The following is a 27,050-nucleotide window of genomic DNA, read 5'->3' as shown; positions in this document are numbered from 1 at the left end:
GCTGCACTGTTTTTGATGGTGCCCCATGCATATATTAAGTATGATTAAACGGCACACTTTCTCTCCATCAAGTGTTTTAATGGCTTTTTTTGATGTCATGAATTAGTAATAGTGGTCGTGCATGCCGCACTGCGAAGCGCACTTGTTTTTGTGTTTTGTGTTTATTGCATTATGCACATGAGAGCGGCACTTTATGATGTAAAGGAATAAAAAGGCGACGTGAAGTATTTTGGTGCACTTTGTTGAAGTGAGTGATTGAGGAAGGAGGCTTGATCCGAATGGATGAAAGTGCCTCGTTTGCCATCTCGCTCACACTGAAATCAATCCTGTGAGGAGATTACATACAGTGTGTGTCATGTAACTCTGCCAATGACTAATTACATCTGTGAGATGCGATTACAGCGAGCTTTAGCACATGGATCCCACTCGTTAGTCATTGTGTGTCAATTTCACCCGTGGCGTTGTCTCTTGGCAGCGCTGAAGTACGGCCCCTGTGACTGACATTAATCCAGCTTGTACGTTTTTCCATTTTTCTCATTATTTCACTTTCTGAATAATTCAGATTTATTTCAGATCAACCAAGTACACAGAGCCCGCTCGGCGTTTCATCTTTCATCATGCGTCTGACACAGGTTGATACCCTCAGATCCAATTTTGATTTAGATATTTTTCTCCCAGTTCGTCAGAAATGATTCGTAATCACAGTTCTTCAGGCGTAGTTCTCTCTCTCTCTCTCTGTCTTTTCTCTCTCTCTCTCTTTATTTTTCTCCCAGTTCATCAGAAATTATTTGTAATCACAGTTCTTGAGGCACAGTTCTCTCCTTCTCTCTCGCTCTGTCTCTCTCTATGTCTCTTTTCTGTCCCTTTTGTCTCTCTCACTTTATCTCTCTCCTCTCTTTTTTCTTTCTCACTCTTTCCTATTTCTTTTCTCTCTTTTCACTCTTTTCTCGCTCTTTTCTTTCTCTTTTTTTTCCTCTATCTCTTTTCTCTTTATCTCTTTTTTCCTGTCTCTGTCTCTTTCTGTATCTTTCTTTCTGTTCCCTCTGTTCCCTCCACCCCCTCCTGTCTCTCTCTCACCCCTAAAGCCAGTTAACCTTTGATTACAGTATTGTAGGCAGTGTGTTTTCTCAGCGCTCTGTTCACATATTGTGTGTGTGTGTGTGTGTGTGTGTGCAGCAGGTTGCTGATAAGCTGTCTGATGTCCCCAAAACCATTTGGAGCGTGGAGAAAGCGCGGGATTGATTCCCGCCATCGCCATGGCAACAAATAACATGATCCTTTCCAGAAGCACACCTTAATTAGTTAAATTATGACTTTGGAGGGAGGGGGAGGGGGCATGCCTTCTATTACTCTCCTCCAGACACGCACACCGGTGGAAAGCCATTTAATCTGGAGTGAAACTCCACGTTCACTTTGCTGCGGGTGATTTTTCTCATTGTGCTGCAGGCAGGCCCAATCACTGATAATGGAAAATAGGCATTGTTTTGTCTAGGATTTGTCTCGTGACTCCGAGACATGCAGTCATCATCGATCTGGAGCCAAAGCAGAACTGAGTCGCTCAGAAGCAGAGGCTCAGCACTCTCATCTACAAATACACACCATCCTTTAATGCCACAGACCTGCCGCTCTATTCCACATCACAGCAGCCTTCATATCAGCTGAACTCACGACCAAAGTAATAAAAGAGACGACAATGTTAGGATCTGTTTAGTTTAATTAGCGAATCTATGATATATGAAACAATAATATTAATCCATCTGGTGAGATGCTATCATATAATTAATGCTAATTAGTAAAACACTCAACTCCTGGGTTATTTTTCCTTTATACAGGCTCTTAAACAAGCTGTATATATATATATATATATATATATATTATATATATATATATATATATATAATGTGCAAAGATTTGAACACCCCCAGTGAAATTACTTGTTCAAGTACATGTTAAAACATTGTCTACCAGGAACAAACTTAAATTTTAATAATTAATATTTTGTATTTGCCCTGTGATGGACTGCCAACCTGTCCCGGGTGTTTCCTGCCCGCTGACCGCTGGGATAGGCAGTAGCTCTCCCTGCGACCCAGAAGGATAAGCGGCTTAGAAAATGTGTGTGTGTGTGTGTGTGTGCGCGTGTATTTTATATTTAACAATATTTATACTATGCAGAAGTGTTTTCTTTTTAGGAGGACATTAACTTATTTTCACTTAGTAATCAATAAAATATGTAATTTGATATACTTTTACTGTTTGTTATCGTTTTATATATGGTTTATAAATGGTTTCTAAGTGGTTCTTGGCTTGAATGAATTGTTCTAGGAAAGGAAAGTCATTTAATTAGTAGAGAACCTTAGGACCTAGGACCTACAACTGTGTTCTTCACACTTGCATATCTCATTTACAGCAACAGCTCTTTAAAGAGCCATTTACTGAAAGAATCTTCACAGAACCAAAGGTGGTTCCTCAGTGGCATTCCACAAAATCTTTTTTGGTAACTTTATTTTTAAGAGTGTACCTTTGACTCTCTCGCTCTCTCTCTCTCTCTCTCTCTTAGGCAGGGTGGTTATTCTGGTATGATGGGTCCGAGCTCCTCGTACAGTCAGTCAGTGAGTAATGCCACAGGGATGATGTCTCCACACGGCTCCACCTCCAACTCCTCTCCCTCAGGTAACATTGCTCATCCAACTTGCACTCCTCCAGCGCTCAAATCCTGCTGAGCTTTAAAGAGGAATTCCACCAAATTTCCTAAATTTCTACATAAATCAGTGGTTGATGTGGTTTGATGTAAAATGGTTCATTGAAGAGAAACTGGTGGTGATGGGAACCAGGGGTCGCAATGTCTACAACTCAAATATAGCCATTTTATTTACTATCCAAAATGATCAGTGGCCCCACATGTCTTCTGAGTTTTTATATGCAATGTTGATGATGGTGAAATAGTGGTAAATCTGGAAATGAGTTTTCTTGAGGGACTATGTTGCCTTACAATGCTCTGCATGTACCTCTTTGCTTTTAATGGATTTAGAAAATTACCTTTTAGGCCAAAATCGTATCTCAAAACTTAAAATCTTAATCTTAAAAACTTAAAACAATGTCTTAGACATCAGACAGCGTATTCATAATCATGTTGTGCAATAACTTACCTTGATGTAGCTTTTAGAGGCATTAAACTCTTCAGTCTGGTTCTTTTCGCCACCACTGTGAAAGGTTTCTCTAGAACAGAGCACTGCACATCAGAGCACTCTAAATGACTTTGTTTACATCTTAACCAATTAATTATGCAGAAATTTCAGTTCAGTCAGGTGCTGTAATGCTTTATCTATATTATAAAAAAAATGCTCAGTTTTTGTTAATTAAAGTTACTAATTAAAGTTGGATGCACTACATAAACTTTGTTAAAGTATTAAAACATACAATGACACCCCCCCCACCCCCCAGTCCATACAGTTTAACTGCAAAAATAGCCTGTTTTGAATTCAACTTGTTTGTGATGTCATTTCTGAGTGTTTTTGATGAGGACAATACAGGGCAGCAAATAAGAATAGAGGTCATTTACATATCGCTGCTTTTGGGACAAAACATCGTATCTCCATTTTTCTCATTTTTCAGTTTTAGCCATAATTTGAAAATGCCTGTTGTCCTTTACATTGTGTGTAAATTTCATGATGAATGGACCAAAATAAATGGACCCTAAATGTCTTGGAAAGATGTCTGGTTCCATTGACTTACACTTAAAATAAGGTATTTTTTTCCTTTTCCTGTAAAGTTACCATTTTGGATACAAGGTTTTGTTCTGACAGCAGCGATATGTCAGTCTTCTGTTTCACAGTAACAAGCCTGTTCAGTCCTACACGAGAAAGAAAAGTGTGTAGAAAATGTTTTGGAACACAAAACCACAAATATTTTATAAGAGGACTTCAAAAAAATTACATACAATAAAAACTATATAATGTGCCCTCTACATGTCAGTGTTTGTGATAAGTACAATATATATATGCATATTTGCCAAAGGAATTTCAATTAGAAGCTTAAACGGATGCTATCTATTGTAAAAAAGAAGTTGACATGACCCCAGGAAGGGGCGGAATTCTCTTTGTTTTTCCTCTTTGTTTGAGTCCTCCGTGGCTCGCAGCAGGAGAGGTAACTTTGCTCCTGCATGTTAAGTTTGGCCTGTTGAAAGGAGATGAAAAGCGGCGCGGCCCTACAATAGCCCCTTCACCTTGCTGCATTGTCAGCGGCGCGCCTCCCAGAAGGTGAAGTTGTAATAGAAAATATTTCTGCGCAGCTTCACAGAGCTGGAGATCAGGCTGTCTGCGTGACATTTGGAAGACATCAATTGAATTAAAGTGCTAAGGTTCTTAAAAACTCATTTCTGCTGCCTCCGGGGTTGTTCAAAAAAAGCAATTAGTTTCACATTGTGCAGCATTCTGTACGTCGAGTGGGAAAAAAGGAGATGGACCTTGGGACCTCTGCAGATATTCACAGTTTTGAACGTCTCTGAGACCTTACATCCTCTTGATCACTTTGGGTTTTCTTTTCGTTCGTTTTCATTCCATTCTTTCTCCGATTAAACATGTGATCCTGCCAACGAAACCTTCCCGGTAAAAGACGCTGTCTCTGTTGGAGGAAATTTAACATTTTAGAGTGTTGCGATGCCACTTCAGGATTTAGGCAGGAAAAGTGATCAGGTTGTTATGTGGTGCACTCTTAAGTAAAGGGGTCCCTCCAGGGTTCTTCAGTAAAAACAGTGGTTTTGCATAGAACCATGACAATCATTTGAATGTTTTTGTTTGTTTGTTTGTTTTTATTTTTTTAGAGTTCTGAAAATGTTTCTTTTTCAGGTCATTTTTTTGTCAATAATTTTACAATTCAGATCTATCTATCTATCTATCTATCTATCTATTTGGCCTACTGTTATTATCATGTAGAATTTCCTTTGTATATACAATACTGTGCAAAAGCCTGTGAGACAATTTTGTGAGACCACCCTTAATTTGTTATTTTCCAGTCAAAAGGGCCATAAAGTACAAGTTATTCATTTTTCTGAAGATAATTTCTAACAAGATTAGATGTAAGAAAATGCACTTGCATAAGGGAGGGAAAAAACAATAGAAAGCTGTAGAGATTCGTAACAATTATGACCTGGTAGACACCAACACTGTCCCCATCAGATAAACAGCACTTAAAGCTTCCATCTTTGAGAGAGAGGAGAAAATCAAGCTGCTTCAGATCTGAAAACATCCACAGGAGTTTCTGTCCATCCTTCCACTGTGAGAAGACGACTCAGCGCTCCGGGTCTGAAAGGATGTGTAGCTGCCAAGAAGCCCTCACTGAGAAAAGGAGACAGACACAAAAAAGCTGCTTGTGTCCAGACCTCAACATCACTGCATGTGTTTGGGATCACTTGGACTGTGAGAATATCTCTGCAACTTAAATCTAGTCAGTACATCTAAAAATTCTTATGGGTTTTTCTTAGAATATTATAAGATTACAAGATCTTATAAGATTATAAGAAACATTTGATACCTTTTTAGGCATTTTATCTGGAGAAATTGTTTTATTATGCTGGGAGACAATTTTGCTTCTTTCAAGAAATAATTCAAAATAGTCTGCCAGTATAATTTTACTAGATAAAATGATCCAAAACAAAAAGAAGTCTAGAAATAAGATAATATTATAATATTCTTGCAGCAACCTCAAAATGACAAACCCTAATCCTAATATATGTGTTCTCATAATACTGTTCTCAACAATGGACGACTGTGTGAAGCAGAAAATGCTCAACCAACTTCTAAGACTGAACTTGGAAGTGTGGAAAAATATCCCTGCAAATCTTATTGAAAAAATGAAAGCGAGTCTCCTGAAAAGGATGAAATCTGTAATAAAGGCAAAGAAAGGACACATAAAATAAATAAAATATTTTCTTTGCTAATGCTGAACAGGAAACTGGCAGGGTGGTCTCTGACTTTTGCCCAGTACTGTAGTTTTAAAGAACCCATAAGAAACAGTTCCATCACCAAACGCAATCTCCAGCTGCTACAAGTCACAGAACCTTTTTTGGTACCATATAGATCTTTTTTTTTTTGCTAAAAGTGTAGTGAACCTGCATGTCGATTCAAATCCGGATGTAATAGCACAGCTTAAGCAAACTTATGACTAATTGATTAATAGTCAGTCTCCATGTATGGGCTGCTGCTGATAGCGCTGGGTCTGTTGTCGTGCAGTCAGATAGGCATGTGAGGTGTTTATAAATAGCAGTCTGAGCTGAAATGGGTGATAGTGTGTTAGTGGAGCTCCTCTGCCATACTCCCCGAGGCGATAACACAGAAGAGCTTTGACCAGATTAACACACTCACACTCTCTGCCAGCTGGCCCTCTGGGAGACACACACACACACACACACACTTACGCTCACACACTGCACCTCAAGCAACGAGAAATGAGTGAACCACCAATACACTGACACCATTTCCCCAGCTAAAGCAGCCTGGCAGCTCTGACTGACACTGTGGTGTTGTGAAATGAATTTGCAAATTAAGTTTTGTTTCGTTTATTCTTATTGCAAACCTGAGTGTAAACTCGGTCCTGCACGAATGCATATTTATTCTAGAGGATATACACTGTCAAATGTTTTGGGACATGATGTTTTTAACTAGATATCAGCAGAACATTTCGGAGCCCTGCTGGTGACATCATACATAAATAAAAAGAATGCCTGGGAACGAGATCCTAACGTGTGGCCACGACTTAGTAAGGCGTGGGAATGAGATAATTAAGTCCTGGCCATGACTTAGTAAGGTGTGGGTACGAGATCATGCCTTACTAAGTTGTGGCCACGCATTAGGATCTTGTTCCCACGCCGTACTAAGTCGTGGCCACACATTAGGATCTCGTTCCCATGCCTTACTAAGAAAAGTTTTTTCTTAAATGTGCTTTTGAGAAAAGTCCTAAGAAAAAGTCCACGTCAGATTCATGACGTCATGTCAAACCAGAACTGTTCTCACCTTCGTGCTCTTGAGTGTGTAAATTCTGTTCTTCCCTAAGAACAAATCCCAAATAGGAAACACTGGTGAACGTCAGAATCTTCATGAAAACTGCATAAGTGGGTTTTTAAGAAATTTCTTCTTAAGAACGATTATGAAGCCCAGTTAATCTGAATGTTTACATTGTATATTTGAGTAACCTGAGCATGATAGCCTACTTTTAGACGCTGATCTTAAAGCTGCACTTTGTAAATTTTTTGTTGAAATTTAACGAAGTAGCATTACTGAGTCAGAAGAGAAAAACACGCTAAAGTACGGTGTGCATGCACTGCTGCGAGTCGCCCTGTAAACCCTGAAATATTAGTCATTGAGTTAAAAGTCAGAGGTGCTGGGATGGATCCCTTAAGAGTTTTTCAGACCACGTCATACGTCTTTACATGTTAGCGTCACACGCAGAGCCTCAAATAGAACGTCTTGCTCAATGTTCAGGCCTCAAATGCTAAATCACCATTATACTGATGAAGATATGATTACAGTAGTGGACAATTCACTCACATCCTCAGAAGACACGTCCTCCACCAAGTTTTAACTGAGTTCTCTTTGAATACTCTTTCTTCCGCTCGGAAAAGGGGTTCAAAGCACAATCGACGTTACAAAATGTTCTTCCACCAGAGAGGTTACCAAATCCCCAGCACTTACGTAGTGTAGCTTAAATGAAGCTCATTTTAAATACAAAGCTCATTTTAAGCTTAATAGTTTTGTAATTAAAAATCTGTATCAGTATTAGTCAATACTCAGGGTTTCAATAATGGTGTAAGTACTGAAGAAGAAAAAGTTCTATCACGCAGTCTCTATTTTTAATACGAATGAACATGTTTTCCTTGTCATTTTGCAATAACATAACATATTAGAGCTGGTTTGTTTTGATGAAAACAATTTATCGCTTGTTTATATTTTTCCAGTATTAGTGACAGTGCTGTCTTGGGAATGATGCCAATGCCCACACATTTTATCTCCTAGTTGTGATGTTAACATTCATCAGCATGCAAGTATTTAAACCACCTTTGGGCCAAAAGTTTCAATATGTGCTTTTAACAGTTATTTAGAAAAAGAAAACTGTCAAATCATTATTCAGGCAAAACCTGCACTTCATACCAAGAAAGACACTTCTGGTGAAGCTACATGTACCCAGAGGATTAACAGAGAGCTCTTGTTAAAGCTATTAAACCTCTGCAGGTGCGTTTTCTTAGTTATTGGTGAGAAAACTGCCTGTAAACCTTTGGCAGGCAGTGTATGATAATCTTTGAATGGTGTTCTTCTCAACAGGGCCTATGGGTGAAGGTGGAGAGGTCCTATTGGCTGCTGACTCCAAGCAGAAAGCTAACAGTAAAGATGAAGGCGTCCCTCCTGCTGAACCCCCCAAACCCAAGGTATGGACTGTCCTAGTGCACTCCAACATTACCTTCTCTGATTGTTCTCATAGTGCTGAGTGCTGGGTCCACTTCTGACACTATTGTCACTGGCATAAGAGAAAAAGAAATATTTTAAAATTTCTCTCAGTCCATTCATCATGAAATGCTCAGTGTTTTCAAATTAAAAAATAAAAACCTGTTTTGACAGTGATAACATGCTGACTCTGTATATTATGTAAAACATGTCAAACATGTATATAAAACCTTTTTTTAAGCCAGGGATCCTGTAAGGACTTTCCTAAACATGTGTTTGGAGGAGTTTTTACTTTTTTTTGCTCTTTTTATCCATCCTTTAATGATGTGATTAATATTTATGGCTAATAATATTTGTTTGCTTATTTTGCCTACAGCTCTCTTGCGCTGCATGGTGTTTATGCTGAGGGATAAAGTGCATTTTTTTACGAGGGGGCATTCGTACTATCTCTCACACACACGCGCACAAGGCATAACTCTGCTTCAGCTCGGTCTTCTCTTCTCTTTGCTTTTGGACCCTGATCACCTTTTGTTTTTTGTGCTCTTTCCTTTTTTTTCATCTCATACAAGAAGCATCTCCTCGTTGCTGATAATAGCAGCTACTGTTGAATTATTTAGGCTGTCAAAAGTGCCTGAAAGACCCCTGGAGTGAAGAGAAGAGATGATTATGTGTGGAAGAACATGTCCAGGCCGTGCTCTTAGAAATTTGGAAGAGGAAGAAAAAGAAATGAAAGGAAACAGGAGCTTTTGCTGACTTTTGCAGTCTGTCACAGATGTGTGTAGCTGCAGAGTCCTGGAGCTGACAGCACCTCTTTAAAACCTCTTCATCCTTATCATTTATTTTTACACTTTCTCTCTCTCTTTCATCATTATCATTATTATTTTTACACTTTCTCTCTCTCTGTCCCTTCATTTTTTCTCTTACTTTTTCTTTCTCTTTTTCTGTCCTTCTCTTTCTCTCTGACTCTTATTTCTTTCTCTTTCCTCTCTGCCACTTCCCCTTTCTCTCTCCCCATCTCTCTTCCTGTCTTTCTATCCCTGTCTCACTGTCTCTCTCTTTCCCCATCTCTTTCTCTTCACCCTCTTTTTCTCTGCCCTTTTCAGCACCTTTTTTTTTCCTCTCTTGTTCTGTTTCTTGCTCTTTTTCTTGCTCTACTCATTTCATCATTATAACTCTCTCTTTCATCTCTCTCTCTCTCTCTGTCTCTCACATTTTCTCTCTCTAGTTAGAGATGGTCAGTGTGCAAGTCGTGTTGTAATAATAGAAGAAAAATTCTCCTGCTGATGTTTCTCTCTCTCTCTTTCTCTCTCTCTTTTGCAGGACGGTTACACCTCTCAGTGTGCGTCCCAGCCCCCCACCCCCTCGCCCCTGTCCCCCAGCCCCGCCAGCCTGTCCTCCTACCACGGGGACGACAGTGACAGCATCAGCAGTCCAGCCTGGCCCAAAACTCCCTCCAGTCCTGTAAGCATTTAACTGTAATCACTCCAAAACTGGGTCACACTTAAATGCCCCTCAGAGAATGAAACACCTCTGAGTGAAAAGGATAATAATACATTTATTCCAATCGACAGTCCTCTTCTTTTCTTATTACAATAGAGATTTTAATCATAGATAGGAATAATGTGTGGATATCTTCACTTTAATATGGTCTGTCCTATAGTGCTGTCGCTATACAGAGCTCTACAGTGCGGTCATTACACTTACATCTGTGAGTGAAAATTACTGCAAATGTGAAATACTTTTAGGCGCACCGTTGTGCGTGACGCCTGACACAAGATTAACTCAGGGATGGTATATGATACCATTAAAAACTACAAAAAAACAATAAAAACAAGTATTAATAGTACTTAGTTCAGATTTATGGACGGCGACCTGTCAAGGGTGTTTCCTGCCTTCTGCCCAATGACCGGTGGGATAGGCTGTAGCACCCCCGCGACCCAGGAGGATAAGCGGCTTAGATAATGTGTGTGTGTGTCTAATTCAGATTTACTTTGCCCTGGGCCTGAGTGAGAGGGCAGTGCAATTGGATATTGTTGATGATTGACAGGTAACCTGATGACAATGCAGAGGTGATAGTCACCAGGTTGCGTAAGAAAGTTGATAGAGCACTACAGAGGGCCAGTTTAATTTAAAAAACTTGCAAAATGATATTAATTAATATGTATATGTAATGTTTTATTCCCTTATACCTTTAAAGCAGTGGATTAATTTGGGGCATTAATAAGCAACACTACAACAAATACAACACACTGTCTGTTGTCTCTGCTGTGGGTTTCCCAGAGTGCAACACACTGGCTGAGAAAAATTCTAAGCATTTCCCATACAAGTTAAGTGTCCCGATGGTTGGGATGAGTTGTAAAATATAATACTTCATAGTTTCCCACAGGAATCTGTAGCTGAATTCCACTGCGCCTCCACTATAACAATGGAAAAAAAATTTTTTAAAACATGATTTTTTTTAAAATATGTAAAGCACATAGGGTGGGTGTGCAACATAATCAGTATTCCTGATTTTTTAGCAAGAAAATATGTAAATTATTTTTAGATATTGCCCACACCTTTGTCCACTCTTCTCTGTACCACCACTGTCCTAACAAAAACGTCTTATCTCCAAAATAATAACTTTATAGGAGAAAGTAGAAACATTTATAAGTTTAATCTATGTTAATGTAAAGATTATAATTAATCTTAATATTATAATCTTAAGTAAAGCAATTTTGGACCATACTGGTCCATTTGTCAAAATTCAAAATAATTATTTAAAAAAATAAAAACAATTGGTTCATGTGATACATGATACATATCATGTTTCATTTTCAAGTAGTGATGAATTAATGCTACATTAATGACCTTCAAAGCTGACCTCTGACTGTGCTCCTAAAGTTTTCAATACAGCCCTAAATGTTTTTAACTTGAGGACACAATTGCTCTGAAAAAATGCAAGTGTAGATCCCGGTGATATTCTTAGACATCTCTCTGTAACCCCATTCAGAAGCCTGGCTCTGCCACTATGACCAATGAGAAGATCTCACGGCTGTATGAGATGGGAGGGGAGCCGGAGAGGAAAAGCTGGGTGGACCGTTACCTGTCCTTCATGGAGGAGAGAGGCACACCTGTACCCCACCTGCCTGCCGTGGGCAAAAAAGCCTTGGACCTCTGCAAGCTCTACATGGCTGTCAAAGAGTTGGGCGGATTGGCCATGGTAAAATCTCACTATTCATTTTGTGCTGTTCTCTTGTTTTGACTGTTATTTTGTTTTCAAGACTTGTTTTTAGCACAGAAAACCACATTTTACTCACTTTAATATATATACTTTGTAAACATTGTTAAACTTGTACCATTTACGTCTCTGTCCATAGAGAAATTTAGCTAAAATTGGTTTAGCCCCACTCATTTCAATTGAAGTTACAAGGAATGTTTCAGCCTAGGCTACTTTTCTGATGAGGCACAATACAGAACAGCCAATCAGACCATAGCTCATTTACATACTGTATATTAGTCAGTAGAAAGGTTGAAAAATGGTCATGTAAAGACAAATTTTGGCTATTTTTGGTACATAAAACCACAACAAAAATGTAGGACATGCACCCTTTAAATTGTCCTCGGGTGCTGGATGATGTTCAGGTTGAGCAGCTCATGTCTGGTTCCTGTGACAGGTGAATAAGAATAAGAAATGGCGGGAGCTGTCCTCAACGCTGAGCATGGGCACGTCCAGCACCTCTGCTAGCTCGCTGAAGAAGCACTACATCCAGTACCTTTTTGCCTACGAGTGCAAAGTGGAGAGAGGAGAAGAACCTCCATCTGACCCCACAGCAGACAGCAAGAAACAAGCCAAGATCCAGCCTCCATCACCTGGTGAGTCTGATTAACTTGTAAAAGCCTGCGTGTTTATCCACACTTAAGGTCATCACTCTGATATCTAATTTACTAGTAGTAGTTTGTTTGTTTGTTTGTTTGTTTGTTTTACTAGTGTCAAAGTGATGCAGGTTTGTTTTACTAGTGTCAAAGTGATGCAGGTGACTCCTCAAAGCTATTTTTTATTGACAAAGATTTGTTTGCTGGACTGCACTTTATTAATACATGCTAAATAATTTGAAAAGTATTTGAGTATTCGCAAAACTACATTTTTATACAAGCAGCCCAACACATCTCTGCTGCAAAAAGGAGCGTAAACAAAGTTTTGAGCAACTGCTGTTTGTGAACAACAGTTGAAAGTGTAGTAAATTGATGCAGACATAACTAATTCAGTAGAATCTGGATGAGCCCTTCCAACTTAAATATGTAAAAGTATATTCACGAAAGTAAATATGATTAGTGAAAAGTGGCTGCGTCAAACATTGGCAAATTTATTTTGACCACAAAAGCAGAAGAGGAAATATCATCATACTAAAATATGAATGCATTTTATTAATCATCTATAGTACCTTTACGCATATATAGTATATTTGTGATGAATCTGTGCAGAAAAACCTTCAAAACTGTTTTGAATTTCTATGGCAGATTATGGACTCTCATTGTTTACTATGGGAGGCTTAGTTGTAACGCTGTGTTGAAACTGACCCCGTCGTGTGGAGGCTGTATTTTAGCCTGGTTAGCTGTCACTGTGAGATGTGGTTCAAAATTGTGCTGTATCACATCCATCAAGAGAGTAATTAAATCAGAATACAAGTGACAGTGTCACGTAATCAAGATACCAAAAAAGGTAACTGTATTCTGTTACAGTTACAGTAAAAAAGACAGTAATCAGATTACAGGTACATTATAAAAATAGGGTTATCACCAGCAGGATTACATTGAAATGCAAACTCGCCATCTTTTGCTAACATTCGCCGTTTTAATCATAGAGATGTCACATGAATTGTGTACATTTAAAGAGTCTTTAATTTGGGGGTGAGGGGTGAGGTGGTACTGCTGCCAAGAGAGAGTTCTAAAAAATCCATTACAATAGTTTTGTAGGAGACGGTTTCCACTTTGAGTACGTTACATTCAGTTCAAGACTTTGAACATTAAAATTTTCACTCAGATGTGTATCCCATCTTTAAAACTCTTTTGTTTCTTCCAGTAATGCAGTTTAAACATCATAAAGGTCAACTAGATTCTCTCTCCTGCCTGTTTTATTGCTCATTAGCATTGTGAAACTGGCACTGACTCAGCAGTTTGTGGCGTGTCTGATACTTTCTGATGGAGCAGGCCTGGGCAGCTCTTTCTTCATCCCTTCTGGTTCACTAAACAGAACGTGGAGGTAGTGAAATCTGAGAGGTCGTGTTGTTAGCTGGTGTAAAATCATGCTCTTTAGTCGTGCTGTTCTGTGGCATTTCTGCTTGCGCTTTCATGAGAGACCTCGGTGCCCATGGCTATGTGAAGCTGACAGGTGATGATGTCATGGGGTTGCCTAGCACCCGTAAGAGAGAGGGAGGGAGTGATGGGATTCCCCCAAGGAAGATTAATGAGGATGCATTCTAGGATATAAACAAGCATGACCTCCAGTCAACCCCAATTCAGCAGCCAAGCAACACGGCAGCATTTCCTGTTCTCCAAAGTCAGCGTCTCCTCAATCATCATCATCATCATCATCATCATCATCTTCATCATCATCATCGTCATCATCATCATCTCTGCCTCTTTTCTTCTCTCTTTCTTTCCTCCACGTTCCCTCCCTGGAGTACAGTAGTCTAAAGGTCACCAGAGTTCACCCAAGTCCAGCGTCCTCTCTCTCCTCGCATCATGACTCAGAGAATCGGACAGAAAGTGGCAGAGAAATTCCTACAGTCTTAACCTTGCGTAACCCCTTTTTTGTTTACATTTGGAGACTTCCACGTGTAGCCGCGGGCAACAGAGCAGAGAGAGAGAGAGATGCTAGAGAGGGAGGGATTCCCGATCTCGCTGCTTTTCTCCAAGGACAAACTGCGATGCTGCATATGCTTTCTGTGTTTTTTTCTGCTCTGGTGCCTCACTGGCTTCTAATGAGGAGGCGCATGATAATTGTTTAATTATTCAGAACTGAAATAAATTTTTTAAACCATTGATGGTTTATTTTTGTCCTACCTTAAGATGTTTGAAGAGCAAAGAAAGACCATGAACTGCTGTTTTTCTCTGCTCTGTTCATATGCTGCTTGTGTTGTATCCCAATCAGGCCACATCATCCTATTTGAACACAGTATTTCATTGTATTTAAGCTACACAAGATGTTTTGATGATTAATTTGTATAATGATAGCACTTATATTTAACAGTACGGTAAGCACTGTATAGATTTAATAGATAAATATGTACTAATTACCAGCAATGTCTATTCCATACTTTGCATGCTGAATATATACTGTAACTTAACAGGTACTGGCAATTTTTAATCATAACTGGCTGTTATTTCTCATACTATTTACTTTGTACTTACAAAGTCATCTTGAAAAGTAAGCATTTGGTATTATTTGCTTCATTTGAAAGTACTGCTTAATTACCTGTTTAAGTCTAAGTAAATGTGATAATTATCATCTCATTCTGCTGTACATACCTGATAGCTTTCATATATGTTTCTATATACCTTAATATTCAACGTGGAAAGTATGTACCAGAAATTCCTTGCAACATATTACATATTTACTAGACCTGAGACATATCTAAAAATAATTAGCTAAGAAAATGATATTTTCTTGTATAAAAAATTTGGATTATCAGTGATATCGCTCCCAGTAAAAACACACATGATCCATTGCAGCTTAGACGCACATTCTATGCCATCTTTAGCTTACATAAATTTTAGCATTAAATACAAATCTGTTATGAAAATCACATTTTTAAGTACTGTAATATTGAGTGACTAAACACTTTTTGTAATGAACAGTTTCACCTCTCATTTTGAAAGTATCATTTTGAAACACATGAATTTGTGAGCTCCTGCTGGTGTGGGTTCGTGGCTGTTTCTTCTCTTTAAATGATGCACACAACAGCAGGAGCTCTCAAATTTATTTGTTTCAAAATGATTCTTTCAAAATGAGAGGTAAAATAGTTTTACAAAAAAGTGTTTAGTTACTCAATATTATATTACTTAAAAATGTGATTTTCATTACAGATTTGTATTAACAGCTAAAAATGATGTAAGCTAAAGACAGCATAGAATGTGCGTCTAAGCTGTTTTTGAAAATTTGACAGCTCCTGTTGGTGTGGGTTCATGACTGTTTCTTTAAATGATGCACATGACAGCAGGAGCAGTGCTAATAGCGCCTCCTTGTGGAGGAATGACAGACTGCTAAATGTTTAGTGCGTTGGTTCCAAAAACTTCCAAAAGTAAGTTCCAAAAAAAAAAAAGGACTTTTCCATGGTTTTGAGATATTAACATAAATTTACAACTCATTCGAGCCTTCAGGATACTTAAGCTTACAGAAAAAGCTCTGGAAAACTCCCAGCAGAAACAGAAATTTGGTTTTATGGAGCCCAACAGCTTATTAATGCCCCCTAATAAGTTGTTGCTTTAATAATAAAAGGGAATAAAACATTAAATGTATATATTATTTTTAATATTATTCAACAAGCTGTTTAAAATTAGTCCTCCCTAGTTCTCATGATCAGTTCCATTTCCAAAAAAATTTGCCTTTGAAGGATCGTCAGGTTACTTGTCAGTCATCGCTAATATCCAGTTACATCACCCTCTCACACCAGCCTTATATTTACCTATTAAATACTAGGTACTTCTAGTTCTGCATCATTCTAACAACTGTCCTAACTTCACAGTAGAGACAGTGACATCCCGGTTTTAAAATCTGTTTGTTGTGTTTGTGTTTTTGTTACATCTTTGTGTTCATTTTCACTGCAAAGTGTAGAACATGTCACTCATATGAGTGAATCCTGGATCTTCACCCAGAGGACGTTTCCTCGTAGGAAATGCATTTCCGACACATGGCTGTGCCGTTACATTTTTACACACCTGTCTAGAGCAGAACCTGCTCAGCCTCTCCCCACTGACTGCACACCCTCCACTGCAACTCCTCACTGAGTTTACCACGCCAAAATTGGAGAAGAAAAAAGAGAGAGAGAAAAATCTTCAAGAAGCTGCCAAAAACAGAACAGCCCAAGTTTCTCACACTCTGGCAGGCTATTCCCACAGCGAAGCCTTTCTCTCTCCTCTTTTCCTCGCTCGCTCCTTCCCTGCCTTTCTCGCTCTCACCGCTCCAAAACAGTCCCTACGTTCCAGTCTCCTCCAGCACTGCAAGTGTAGGACAAACCGGCCCCTCACCGCTCTGCTGTAGCCCCCCAAACACCAGCACGGTCCCCCAGGCCTGCTTACCTTACTTGCCTTTCTTCCGCATAATGTAGTTTAGCGCCTTACATTTTTCTTATAGAGTGCAGTATAAAAACGGTCAAGTATCACACTACATGCACTGCGTTATCACTTAAGTCTAGTTTTTTACACTGTCCTCCATTTTATACTGTTTTATTTATAATGTATGTTACTCCAAAGAGAACTGAGGATTTTTGATTTTCTATTGAGAAAGCTTTTCATTATGCTGTACTCGAAGAATAACATTAATTCTGAATCGAAGTCACATAAAACAGATCCATCATTCTGTTTCCACATTGTCGATCCCTTTTTTAAAACATATCATTGTTTATCATTTTTCAGTAACGAGTACATACACAAATAACAACAACAAATGCATACATAGTAGAAAGACATACACTACTGTTCAAAAGTTTGGAATCACTTATAATAATTATTAAAAATAATTGTTTTTTTGATAATAAATTCAAATGTTCTAAACTAGGGACCAAACCGTAAACCCGTGTTTTTTTGCCAATTTAAAGTATTTTGGGAGCAACAAGCAAGAATAATTTATAACATGGTCAAAAATAGCAAATGTAATTAAATAACAAACTGTAATGATCTAATTTTAGTACATTCTTGTCACAAAATCACTATAGACAGCAGTTTGATCAATTTTTGATCACGTTTTGAATATAAAGCATTCTGGATATTTATTTTATTATAAGTTTATTCATCATCTACATCATCTACAGCTGTGTTCAAGAAAATTGAACCCATCCTAATTTTACAGCTTACTACAAATCTACTATTAGATTATAAGCCTCATATTTCAATCATGTTTACATGTATTTGCAACAAATTTGCTTTTACATGATTCAGTTAATAATTGTATTAGTACTGTTGAGTCTTGCATTTTCTTTTATTTGTTGAAATGTAGTCAAACTCTTGGTATAAAATGTAGAGATAGCTTATGCATGTGAGTTTTTAGTGTTTTTTTATGTCAACCTGTCAAAAAACTTGACATGCCTTTGTGAAAAGTCTTTCTCTTTTTACCGTCTTTCAAACTCTTTTGTTTATTCTATTGAGTTGACCTTGACAATTATTTGTTCTGTTCTAGAAAATGGTCCTGTGTGCTGTCTTGTCTGTTACCTTGTCTTTCTCTTTATCGCACAGAGTCTGAAGGATCTTAACTGTGTTTTTCTCTCTCGTGTTTTTCTCTCCCTCCTATTTTCTGTTTTCTACCTCCCCCTCTTTCTATCTCTCTCCTGTCTCAGCCAACTCCGGCTCTCTGCAGGGTCCTCAGACACCCCAGTCTACCGGCAGCAGCTCTATGCCTGAAATGCCCAATGAGCTTAAACATCCCACCCCGGCCACTACACCACAAGGACAGGTCAACAGCATGCAGAGCAACAGGTGAAAGCAGGGCGTACATCACCTGAGATTTCTTTCTTTCTGTTAAATATTTTTTGCATTAGCAAGAAGTCAGCAGTAATGGCTGGTATAACCTCCACACAGTAGAGTGGGGTTCTGTTCCCCACCTGGGCAAGAACACAATACCAAAAAGAGTCTTTGGGGCAAGAGTCCTAACACTGTGTTCACCTACTGTAGCATCATTAAACTGTAAGTTGCTTTCAATAAGGAGGTCTCCTAAATGTGTAAATGTAAAATAATAACACTCATGAGGTCAGGAGCTTTGTCACAGGTCAGGTATTAATACTGTTCAAACGTTTGGCCATTTTAACAATTGTTATTTTATATCAATAACAACTTACAGTGTGCATTTAAATATGAAATTACACTAAAATTGTACAACAAAAGGTATTTTCAGATGTTTATTTCAGTGTTTTAAGAATTCTCTGAAGCAGAAGTCAGATAAAGGATCAATAATATATCATAATTATCTATTACATACATTTTATTTCAAGTTACCTGCCTTGAGATTTGATCTCCACTTTTGAAATATGACTAATTCTGGATATTAATTTTATTATAACTTAATTCTCAATGTTAAACAGCTTTTTCACTCAATTTTGAAATCTTCCGCAGCTCTGTTCATCACTCTGGACATATGTAACATTTCTAAATTTTTGTCATTTTGTTATTTATACAGCTTTCTTATGTTCTATGAATTATCTGAAACTCTAAAGGCTGAGCAGGACTAACGTCTTAGAATCATTTTATACATTTATCTGCTACCAGAGTAGTTTAATATTTGCAGTGCAAATATAAACTTCAGCATAGGTAAATATTTAGGTGTGTGTAATTAGTAATTAATTAATACAGTTTTCAATGTTTAGGCCAAATAGAGTCTTCTTCCATTGTTTTACTCATTTCTTTTTAAATCTGTAATGTGTTTTGTTTAGTATATACTCTACCTCTGTCCCCTTTTGCTACCCTCCCTCCTTTCATCTTAACTATTTAAGAGAAAATTAATAAAAAGGATTAAAATGAGATCCCACATGCCAGGCTAACTGTTGCATGTTTCTGAATTCGGGGTGTTATTTGTGTTTTCAATATCATCTGGCTCAGTTCCACTTGTTTAATCCATTTGTTTGCACTTGGGTGAGCATCTATTAACATTAATTTATTTTCTCTGAGATGTCACAGTTGCTTAACAAATAAATGTTACTGATGAATTAACTGTAGCTTTCATATTATATAGGGAATGCAGAGGGAAATGCATGCAGATCAGTTCCATCAACTTCACACAATTCATCATGCATGCCAAAGTGCATTCTATATGTTTATATTAGTACAATACATGATGTTCTCTTATCTGTATAAACATGCATTTGCATATGTATGATTCATATTTGAATTTATATTTGAATTTACATAATCTCTCTGGCCTTGGTTTAACAGGAATAATTCTATAAGCATCCAGGACCCCTTTTCAGATGGCAGTGACCCTGCCTTCCAGAAAAGGAATTTACTGAGCTCTGGAGGGCCCTATCAATCAAGCATGAACATGGACCCCATGATGAGGATGCAGTTTGAAAATAAGGACCATTTTGCAGGAATGAGGAAGGGTTAGTGATTTATTTTGGTCAACATAATACTTCAAATTCAAGCAACATTCTTTACCTATTTGTTGACTCAGTACAGTTTTTGCCCTTCATCCCCTCTTTAATAATAAATAATATTTATCTACTAGTTTTTTTATTTATTTCCTTTCTGTATGTGATGTTCAACTGTCCATTTATCTCTATTTTGTTTTTACTTCTAACTCTTTGTTTTGCCTGTGATTTTCTCTTCTCCACCTGTTTTAGGTCTTTAATCCAGTATGAGTGATTATATTCAGGAGGCTGCTGCCACCTTCTGGATAACATTAACTCTCTAAATTGTATCCCTTTTCAGCTGCAGGTGGAGAGTCATGCATGCCAGGTCAAATGCCCCCTGCTGGCATGCAGGATATTTATGGCAGGAGTGCCTCTGGTGGACCCATGTCTGGGCTGAGCATGGGCCAGCGTTCTCAGTATCCTTATGGACCTGGATATGATCGGAGGTTAGATGCCTACCATACATACACACAAATACTACACTAGTTTTTGGATTTTAGCTTCATGTTAAACCATTTTTATGCATCATTTGCTTCTTTATTTAACAGTACATGTGGTACCAAGTACAAAGTGCTATATCTTTAATTATATATTCATTTTAATTTTTAACTGTATGTTAATTTTGTCGTCCCTTCTGTTTGCCTCTTTATTTAACCAGTATATTATCACTGTCAAAACAAAACCTTGTTTTTGGCTTTTTTTAATTTAGAAACACCAGCTGTCGTATACATATGTCGAAAATTCAGAAAATTAAGTCCAACAGAACTGATCAAAACTGACTTCAAATCTTCATACATTGTTGTTTTGTGTTTTTTTTCCTTCTCCTGTAAAGTTTTTTTTTTGAGATATTAGTCCCAACAGCGACAAAATATGGTGCCAAAGTAATGTACCAAGTAGAAATGCTATATCATTAATTGTCTATTAATTTGGTTGTCACTTCTATTCCAGATCAGACCATGTAATGGGGATGGAAGGGAGCATGGGACCTCCTGGGAATCAAGGCAACATGGGCCATGCCAATAGTGATGGTAGCATGTACTCTCCTAATAGATACCCAAATCAACAAAGGTAAACTCTTAGATTTTGTCTTATGAAATAATAAAGCATATCGCTGCTGTCGGAACAAAACCTCGTATTTCCAATATGGTAACTTTACAGGAGAAGGAAAAAATATACTGTACTTTTAATGTAAGTCAGTGGAACTAGAATTTTTTCCAAGCCATTTTGGGCTGATTCTTTTGGTCCATCCTTCACAATGTAAAGACCAACAGGCATTTTCAAATTATATCAAAAACTGCAAAACGCCAAAAATGGAGATACGAGTTTTATTCCAACAGCAGCGATATCAACGATTATCAAACTAAGGCAGGGGTTCCCAATCCTGGCCCTGGAATAGCCCGTCTCACACATTTGGTCGTTTTCTCTGCTCTAACACAGTGTTTTTCAAACTGTGGGTCACAACCCACTAACGGGTCACAGTGTGGGCCGCAGGGAAGCCGAGAAAGCAAAGCTAAATGAAGGTCATTTTAGATCAGAACTATGTCGTTTCTTGCAAAGCGCTCATGTGTGCATTGAATGCGGTTATGTTTTCTGCATTGAAAGGCCTTGTTGTTGCAGAACTCTAAGCTTTAAGATTATTTTTATGCTTTTTGCTGCAAGCTACATGCTACTGGGAGCACAAAATACTACACTTAAACATCTAGCTTTGCCACTGTACCACATCACATCTGGAATAAAACAAGCACTTTTGGTGGAGGTCTCACATATCACAGTGGTAAAGGACCCAAACATTGTGATGTTGAAAAATTTCCATAATTATTTTAGTACTTTTTTGTTATCTCATTAAATATGTAATAATAGGCCGCTATGCATGTTTCATTCTTTTATCATAGTAGGCTATTGCACTTGTTTTACTCACTGACATCTTTAGGACTTTTGTGATGATGCTTTTGCACACATGCTTTGATGAGTTCATGTCTTATTTCCCTTCACAAAATATCTGGTGGGTCTCAGGACAAATCCCTAAATCTCTGTGTGGGTGCTGGCATGAAAAAGTTTACACCCATTTCGACTTGATAAGGCCTTGTTAATTAGCTGAGTAGTTCAGTCAAGGGTGTCAAAAATATGCAAGGTAAGGGGACCAGGACGACTAGAAACTGAACTAGACCAGTACAGATGGATATGAATGCCTTAATGTCCATTACCTATATATTGCAATGTTATGATATGATCTGTTTAATCTCTTTTCCTGCACAGACATGATGGCTATGGACAGCAGTATCCAATGCCATACGGTGTCCACCCTCCAGGAATGTATCCTCAACAACAGGTGAGATGCTTTCATGGTAATGTCCAACTTGCTGTCTCTACCACAAACCAAACATGTCAAAGCTTACTATTATGAAAAATCCAATATGTAGTCATATACTGTGCTACATCATTCATTATGTACATAATTCTGCGAATACTAAAGCTTTTGCCATTGTAACAGGGCTACAAGCGTCCACTTGATGGGATGTACAGCCCTCCCGGAAAGAGGCATGAAGGGGAGGTCTATGGCATGCAGTATGGCGGTCCACAGCCTGACATGTATGGTCAATATGGGAGTAATTATCCTGACCGCCGGCCCATACAGGCACAATTCCCTTATCCGTATGGCCGGGACCGGCTGCAGAACACCAGCCAGGGACCTCAGCAGCATCCTGTACAGCACAGCATGATGAGCGGGGGCCATTCATCATCCACAGGCGAAGGGCAAACGCACATGTGGCCCTCAAGGACAGAAATGCCCTATCCTTACCCTAACAGACATGGGACGTCTAATCAAGGTTCTCCATATCCAGGTGTGGGACGAGTGGATGACCTGGATGGAATGAGAGTAGAAAACCAGTGGCCCGGGCATCAGCGTCAATCACCCTATATTCCCAGTCACTCTAACTCTATGCCACCGTTGAGTTCACGGCAGCCTCCATCCTCCTACCAGACCTCTAACCATATTTCTCACGACCCAAGCCCAGGCTCTTTCCAACGCTCCATGGAAGCACACATGTCGCCTAATAAAGCTGCCTTTATGCAGTCAATGAAGATGCACAAGCCAGGAATGCCCATGCCAGGTGGGTCAGGTAGTGGACTCCCAGGCCAGATGCCACCCAACTTGAGGAGAGACCTCAACTATCCACTGGGGTCTGTGGAGGGAACCCAGCCTCACCTAAAACCTCGGCGCAAAATGACCTCAAAAGACACTGGTAAGTAATAGCATTGTCTATATAAATACAGTACTGTGCAAAAGCTTTTTAAAATTTAATTTCCAGTTTAAATTGAAGTCAAGTAGAAGTCATTCATTTTTCACTGTCTGAAAAAAGCAGGAAACAGAAATCCTCCAACACTAAGTACAATATGTAATTTACCAGTATTTAATTTGTTCAATCTTTACTTTTGTGCATCTACTTCCACTGTAATTCAGCTCAAATAAGCATCGAAAAGGATGTGTAGCTATTAAGAATTAATACTGAGAAAAGGAAACAGAAGAAAATTTGCACTAGAACTCCGAAACTGGACATCTGAGATGTGGAATAAGGTTTAATGGACTAAATTTGTATTTGGGATTACATGCATTCCTTGCATGAGAACTCTAAGGCTGAACTTGGAATATTAATGAAATATTACATGTAGTTGTTGGGGCTTCTGTAATTTTCTTTTAAATGTATGTTTTCTGTTTTTTTCTGCTTAAAAATGAATAACTTGAGTTTACTGGCAATTAAATAAATGAAAGGTTAGTTTCTAACTTTTGCACAGTATGTTACTGTATGTTATCATCAATCTTTAACTCATTGTTTAGAAATGCATGTGTAAGTAATGTTTGCTGATGAGTGTGAGGAACAATGACTTGCACTACAACTGTGGTTTAACCTTTCTGATTTCATCTAAAGGAACCCCAGAGGCCTGGCGAGTGATGATGTCTCTCAAGTCTGGTCTGCTGGCAGAGAGCACATGGGCTCTGGACACCATCAACATCCTCTTGTACGATGACAGCACTGTGGCATCCTTCAACCTGTCTCAGGTATTAAGATAGCATGCCCCTACTGCAAAAAAACATTAGGATTGTTTTTAGCTTCTGAAATAACTTTGTCCATTTTTCCTCTTAGTTGCCTGGATTCCTTGAGCTTATTGTTGAGCATTTACGAAGATGTTTGATTGAGATCTTTGGGATCCTGGAGGAATATGAGGTGGGCACCCTTGGCCAAAAGACTCTGCTTGGTCCAACTGAGGATCAAAAAGAGGACGACTCCCCCATTCCGGAGAACACCTGTGAGCCAGAGTCCAGCCAAGAGGCTGGACAGAAAGACTCTGTAGAGGTTCCATCTGCTCTTTCAGAGGCAGACCCGAAAGAGGAGGGTGATCGCAAAAAGGACTTATTGATAAAGGAGAAAGATGAGAAGGATGAACAGGGGTGTGTAAAGGAATCTGAGGATATTACAGAGCCTCTTGAGGGCCAGTCATCATCCTCGGTGCCTGAGCCAAGGCCCAAACAGGCCAGCAAGTATGATAAGCTGCCGGTGAAGATTGTGCACAAAGATGACTTCGTAGAAGACATTTCTGATGAGCTTGGCCATGTGCAGGAGTTCACTAGCGGCCTACTTCACTGGAAAGCAGGTGGGGGGGACTCCACAAGCCACATCCAGACACACTTTGAGATTCGTGGCGAGAGTGTTCAAGGTCCGCAACTCGGCTATGCTTTAAAATCAGAGGAGGTGGATAACAGCCGAGTTGCAACTATAGATGACGTGCTATGCCCCAGAGCAAGGGCACTCTCTGAGGGAGAAAACCCTTCTACCTCCTTGAGCAATGCCTCATATCCATTCCGTTTTCATGAGAACCAAAAAGGGATCACTTTGCTGGAGGATGAGCCACACTGTCCTGACGAGGCTCCACTGTCCACAGCGGCCAGCTGGCAGGACTCTCTGGCCAAACGCTGCATATGTGTCTCTAACATCATCCGCAGCCTGTCCTTCATCCCTGGAAATGATACTGAGATGTCAAGGCATCCGGGTCTGGTGCTGATCCTTGGTCGGCTGCTGTTGCTACACCACGAGCATCCAGAGAGGAAGAGGAGCGTCCCGACCTACGAGAAAGATGAGCTCCCCAAGGAGGAACAGGGCCTGGCCTGTAGCAGGGACGAATGGTGGTGGGACTGTTTGGCAGCTTTGAGAGAGAATACCATGGTTACCTTGGCCAACATTGCTGGACAGCTGGACCTGTCAGTCTACCCAGAGAGCATCTGCCTTCCTATCCTGGATGGTCTTCTCCACTGGATGGTGTGTCCTTCAGCAGAGGCCCAGGACCCCTTTCCTTCAGTAAGATCACATTCTCAGCTTAGCCCCCAGAGGCTGGTGCTGGAATGTTTGTGCAAGCTCAGTGTCCAGGACGGCAATGTTGATTTGATCCTGGCCACGCCACCCTTCAGCCGGCAGGAGAAACTCTTCGCCACACTGGTGCGGCAGGTTGGAGAGAGAAAGCAGCAAGTTTTCAGAGAGATGGCCGTGGCCATTCTGTCCAGCCTGGCCAGAGGGGACTGCTCAGCAGCACGTGGCATCGCTGTGCAAAGAAGCAGCATTGGCAACCTCATAGGCTTCCTAGAGGACGGCATCGCCATGACTCAGTATCACCAAAACCCACATAGCCTCCTCCACATGGGGCATCCTCCCATGGACCAGCCCAGTGTAAACATGATGTGTCGAGCTGCCAAAGCACTTCTGGAACTGGCCAAGGTGGAGGAGAACAGGCCTGAGTTTGTGCTTTATGAAAGCAGGCTGCTGGACATAGCCATTTCCACTGTGCTCAATACAAGCGTGGTGGCCGTTATCTGTGAAATACTCTTTCACCTCGGCAAGTCATGACAGAGAGCCGGACTACACAAATGACACGGATGAGGCACTTTTATATTTATATTTAAACAAAAAAAACTTGGTTTATATATGACTATATGAAATAAATCTATATGTATAGCTTCTGTGCCGAATTAACACTTTCATTTGGGGATTTTAGAAAATGATTTTAATACAGATGTTTAATATTGCTGTTTGAATGTTTGTCTCTTGTTTATTTTGTTTTTATTTTAGTAACCAAAGGTAATGTCTGACTTTTGGTTCAGAGGATCTACGACGATCTCCCGGCCCCCTCCCCTTCGCTCTTTATAAACTTTTGAAATTTTCTAAATGTACATTATCAGTATCTGTGGATTTGTTTTTGAAAGCAAAATTATTTAAGATTTGAGAATATTGTAGATAGAGCTTCTCTTTGGCATTTCAGATAAAAGAAGCTTGCTTTTGCTCATTTTGTTATATCCATCTGAAAAAATGAATTGTGCAATATTATGGTGCAAATCGCCTGTTCAAGGCAAGAGAGATGTGATTTTTTTTCCCATATTTATCATGCACATTATGTGTTTTGCCAGGGGGTGGCAGTATTGTATCAGTTATTAAAAAAAAGATAATCTTGGACTGATTTTTATTATTTGCCTCCTTGATGTCATATCCATTGCTATCATTAACAATGGATGTATGTATTTAACACTTATTTTACCTTATTTACATTTTTAACCCCAAGGTACTGCTGTGTAAAATGTTGTACATTGTTTTTACTGTTAGTGTTTTGTTTTGTTTTTCTTTTCATTTCATTTTTGTTTTCTCACAAATGTGGTAACTACAAAGTGATTGTAGTTTGTAAAGATGAAATTACTGTTCTTGTTGTTACATCTATGATAATTATTGGTATGAATATTTTGTTAATGGGGTCAGGTTTTTGAGCAAGGGTAGTGACTATGTTCTGTCTGTATAAAGTTTCTGTACGCTCTGTATAGTAGCTGACCACCGATCAGGCTTTGGTAATCATGTGTTGAAGTGCCATGGTCAGCATATTACTTGTTAAAATTACATGGAAATACATGGAAATGGACAGCTAATGCAAAATCTGTTTTTTTTATTCTCCCGGGATCCTGTAGTTAAAAATAAATGATGTTGAGCAAAATCTGCAAAAGTTCAGCAAACTCAGTATTTCTTATGGCCACTTTGTCTTTGCAGAACTGATTTGCTACAGACAAACCGCCCATGTGCGTATTTTCACACTAATGAAGTGAGACTGTGGTTTGTGTAGGCAGACCACTCTCCTTTATCTCAAAGATGTCTAATCAGAGGCTTTGAATATACTGGTAGGTCATGGAGCTGAATAACTTTAAAGGACATTATTACACCTCTCTGTTTTCAGGCAGAAATTAATCTTAAACTCTTAAAAATAAAGTTGC

At 39.1% G+C, this 27,050-nt stretch overlaps 1 protein-coding gene across 1 annotated transcript in view; it reads left to right on the top strand.

Moving 5' to 3' along the window:
* Positions 1 to 26,761, top strand: part of LOC118823647 (AT-rich interactive domain-containing protein 1B-like) — a 265,468-nt gene extending 238,707 nt beyond the window's left edge. The window contains exons 9-21 of the mRNA XM_036593372.1: positions 2,558 to 2,670; positions 8,313 to 8,416; positions 9,753 to 9,893; positions 11,425 to 11,634; positions 12,089 to 12,287; positions 17,966 to 18,104; positions 19,554 to 19,720; positions 20,049 to 20,196; positions 20,699 to 20,818; positions 22,007 to 22,079; positions 22,242 to 22,995; positions 23,680 to 23,810; positions 23,896 to 26,761. Of these exons, the coding sequence (XP_036449265.1) occupies positions 2,558 to 2,670; positions 8,313 to 8,416; positions 9,753 to 9,893; positions 11,425 to 11,634; positions 12,089 to 12,287; positions 17,966 to 18,104; positions 19,554 to 19,720; positions 20,049 to 20,196; positions 20,699 to 20,818; positions 22,007 to 22,079; positions 22,242 to 22,995; positions 23,680 to 23,810; positions 23,896 to 25,647 (4,051 nt within the window). The 3' untranslated portion in view covers positions 25,648 to 26,761. The remainder of the gene's footprint in view (positions 1 to 2,557; positions 2,671 to 8,312; positions 8,417 to 9,752; positions 9,894 to 11,424; positions 11,635 to 12,088; positions 12,288 to 17,965; positions 18,105 to 19,553; positions 19,721 to 20,048; positions 20,197 to 20,698; positions 20,819 to 22,006; positions 22,080 to 22,241; positions 22,996 to 23,679; positions 23,811 to 23,895) is intronic.
* Positions 26,762 to 27,050: the final 289 nt, after the last annotated feature.

This window comes from Colossoma macropomum, unplaced genomic scaffold (assembly GCF_904425465.1).
Source record: "Colossoma macropomum unplaced genomic scaffold, Colossoma_macropomum, whole genome shotgun sequence".
Classification (NCBI taxonomy): Eukaryota; Metazoa; Chordata; class Actinopteri; order Characiformes; family Serrasalmidae; genus Colossoma; species Colossoma macropomum.
The sequence above is the reverse complement of the archived record's forward strand: the minus strand, read 5'-3'. Positions and strand labels throughout refer to the sequence as shown.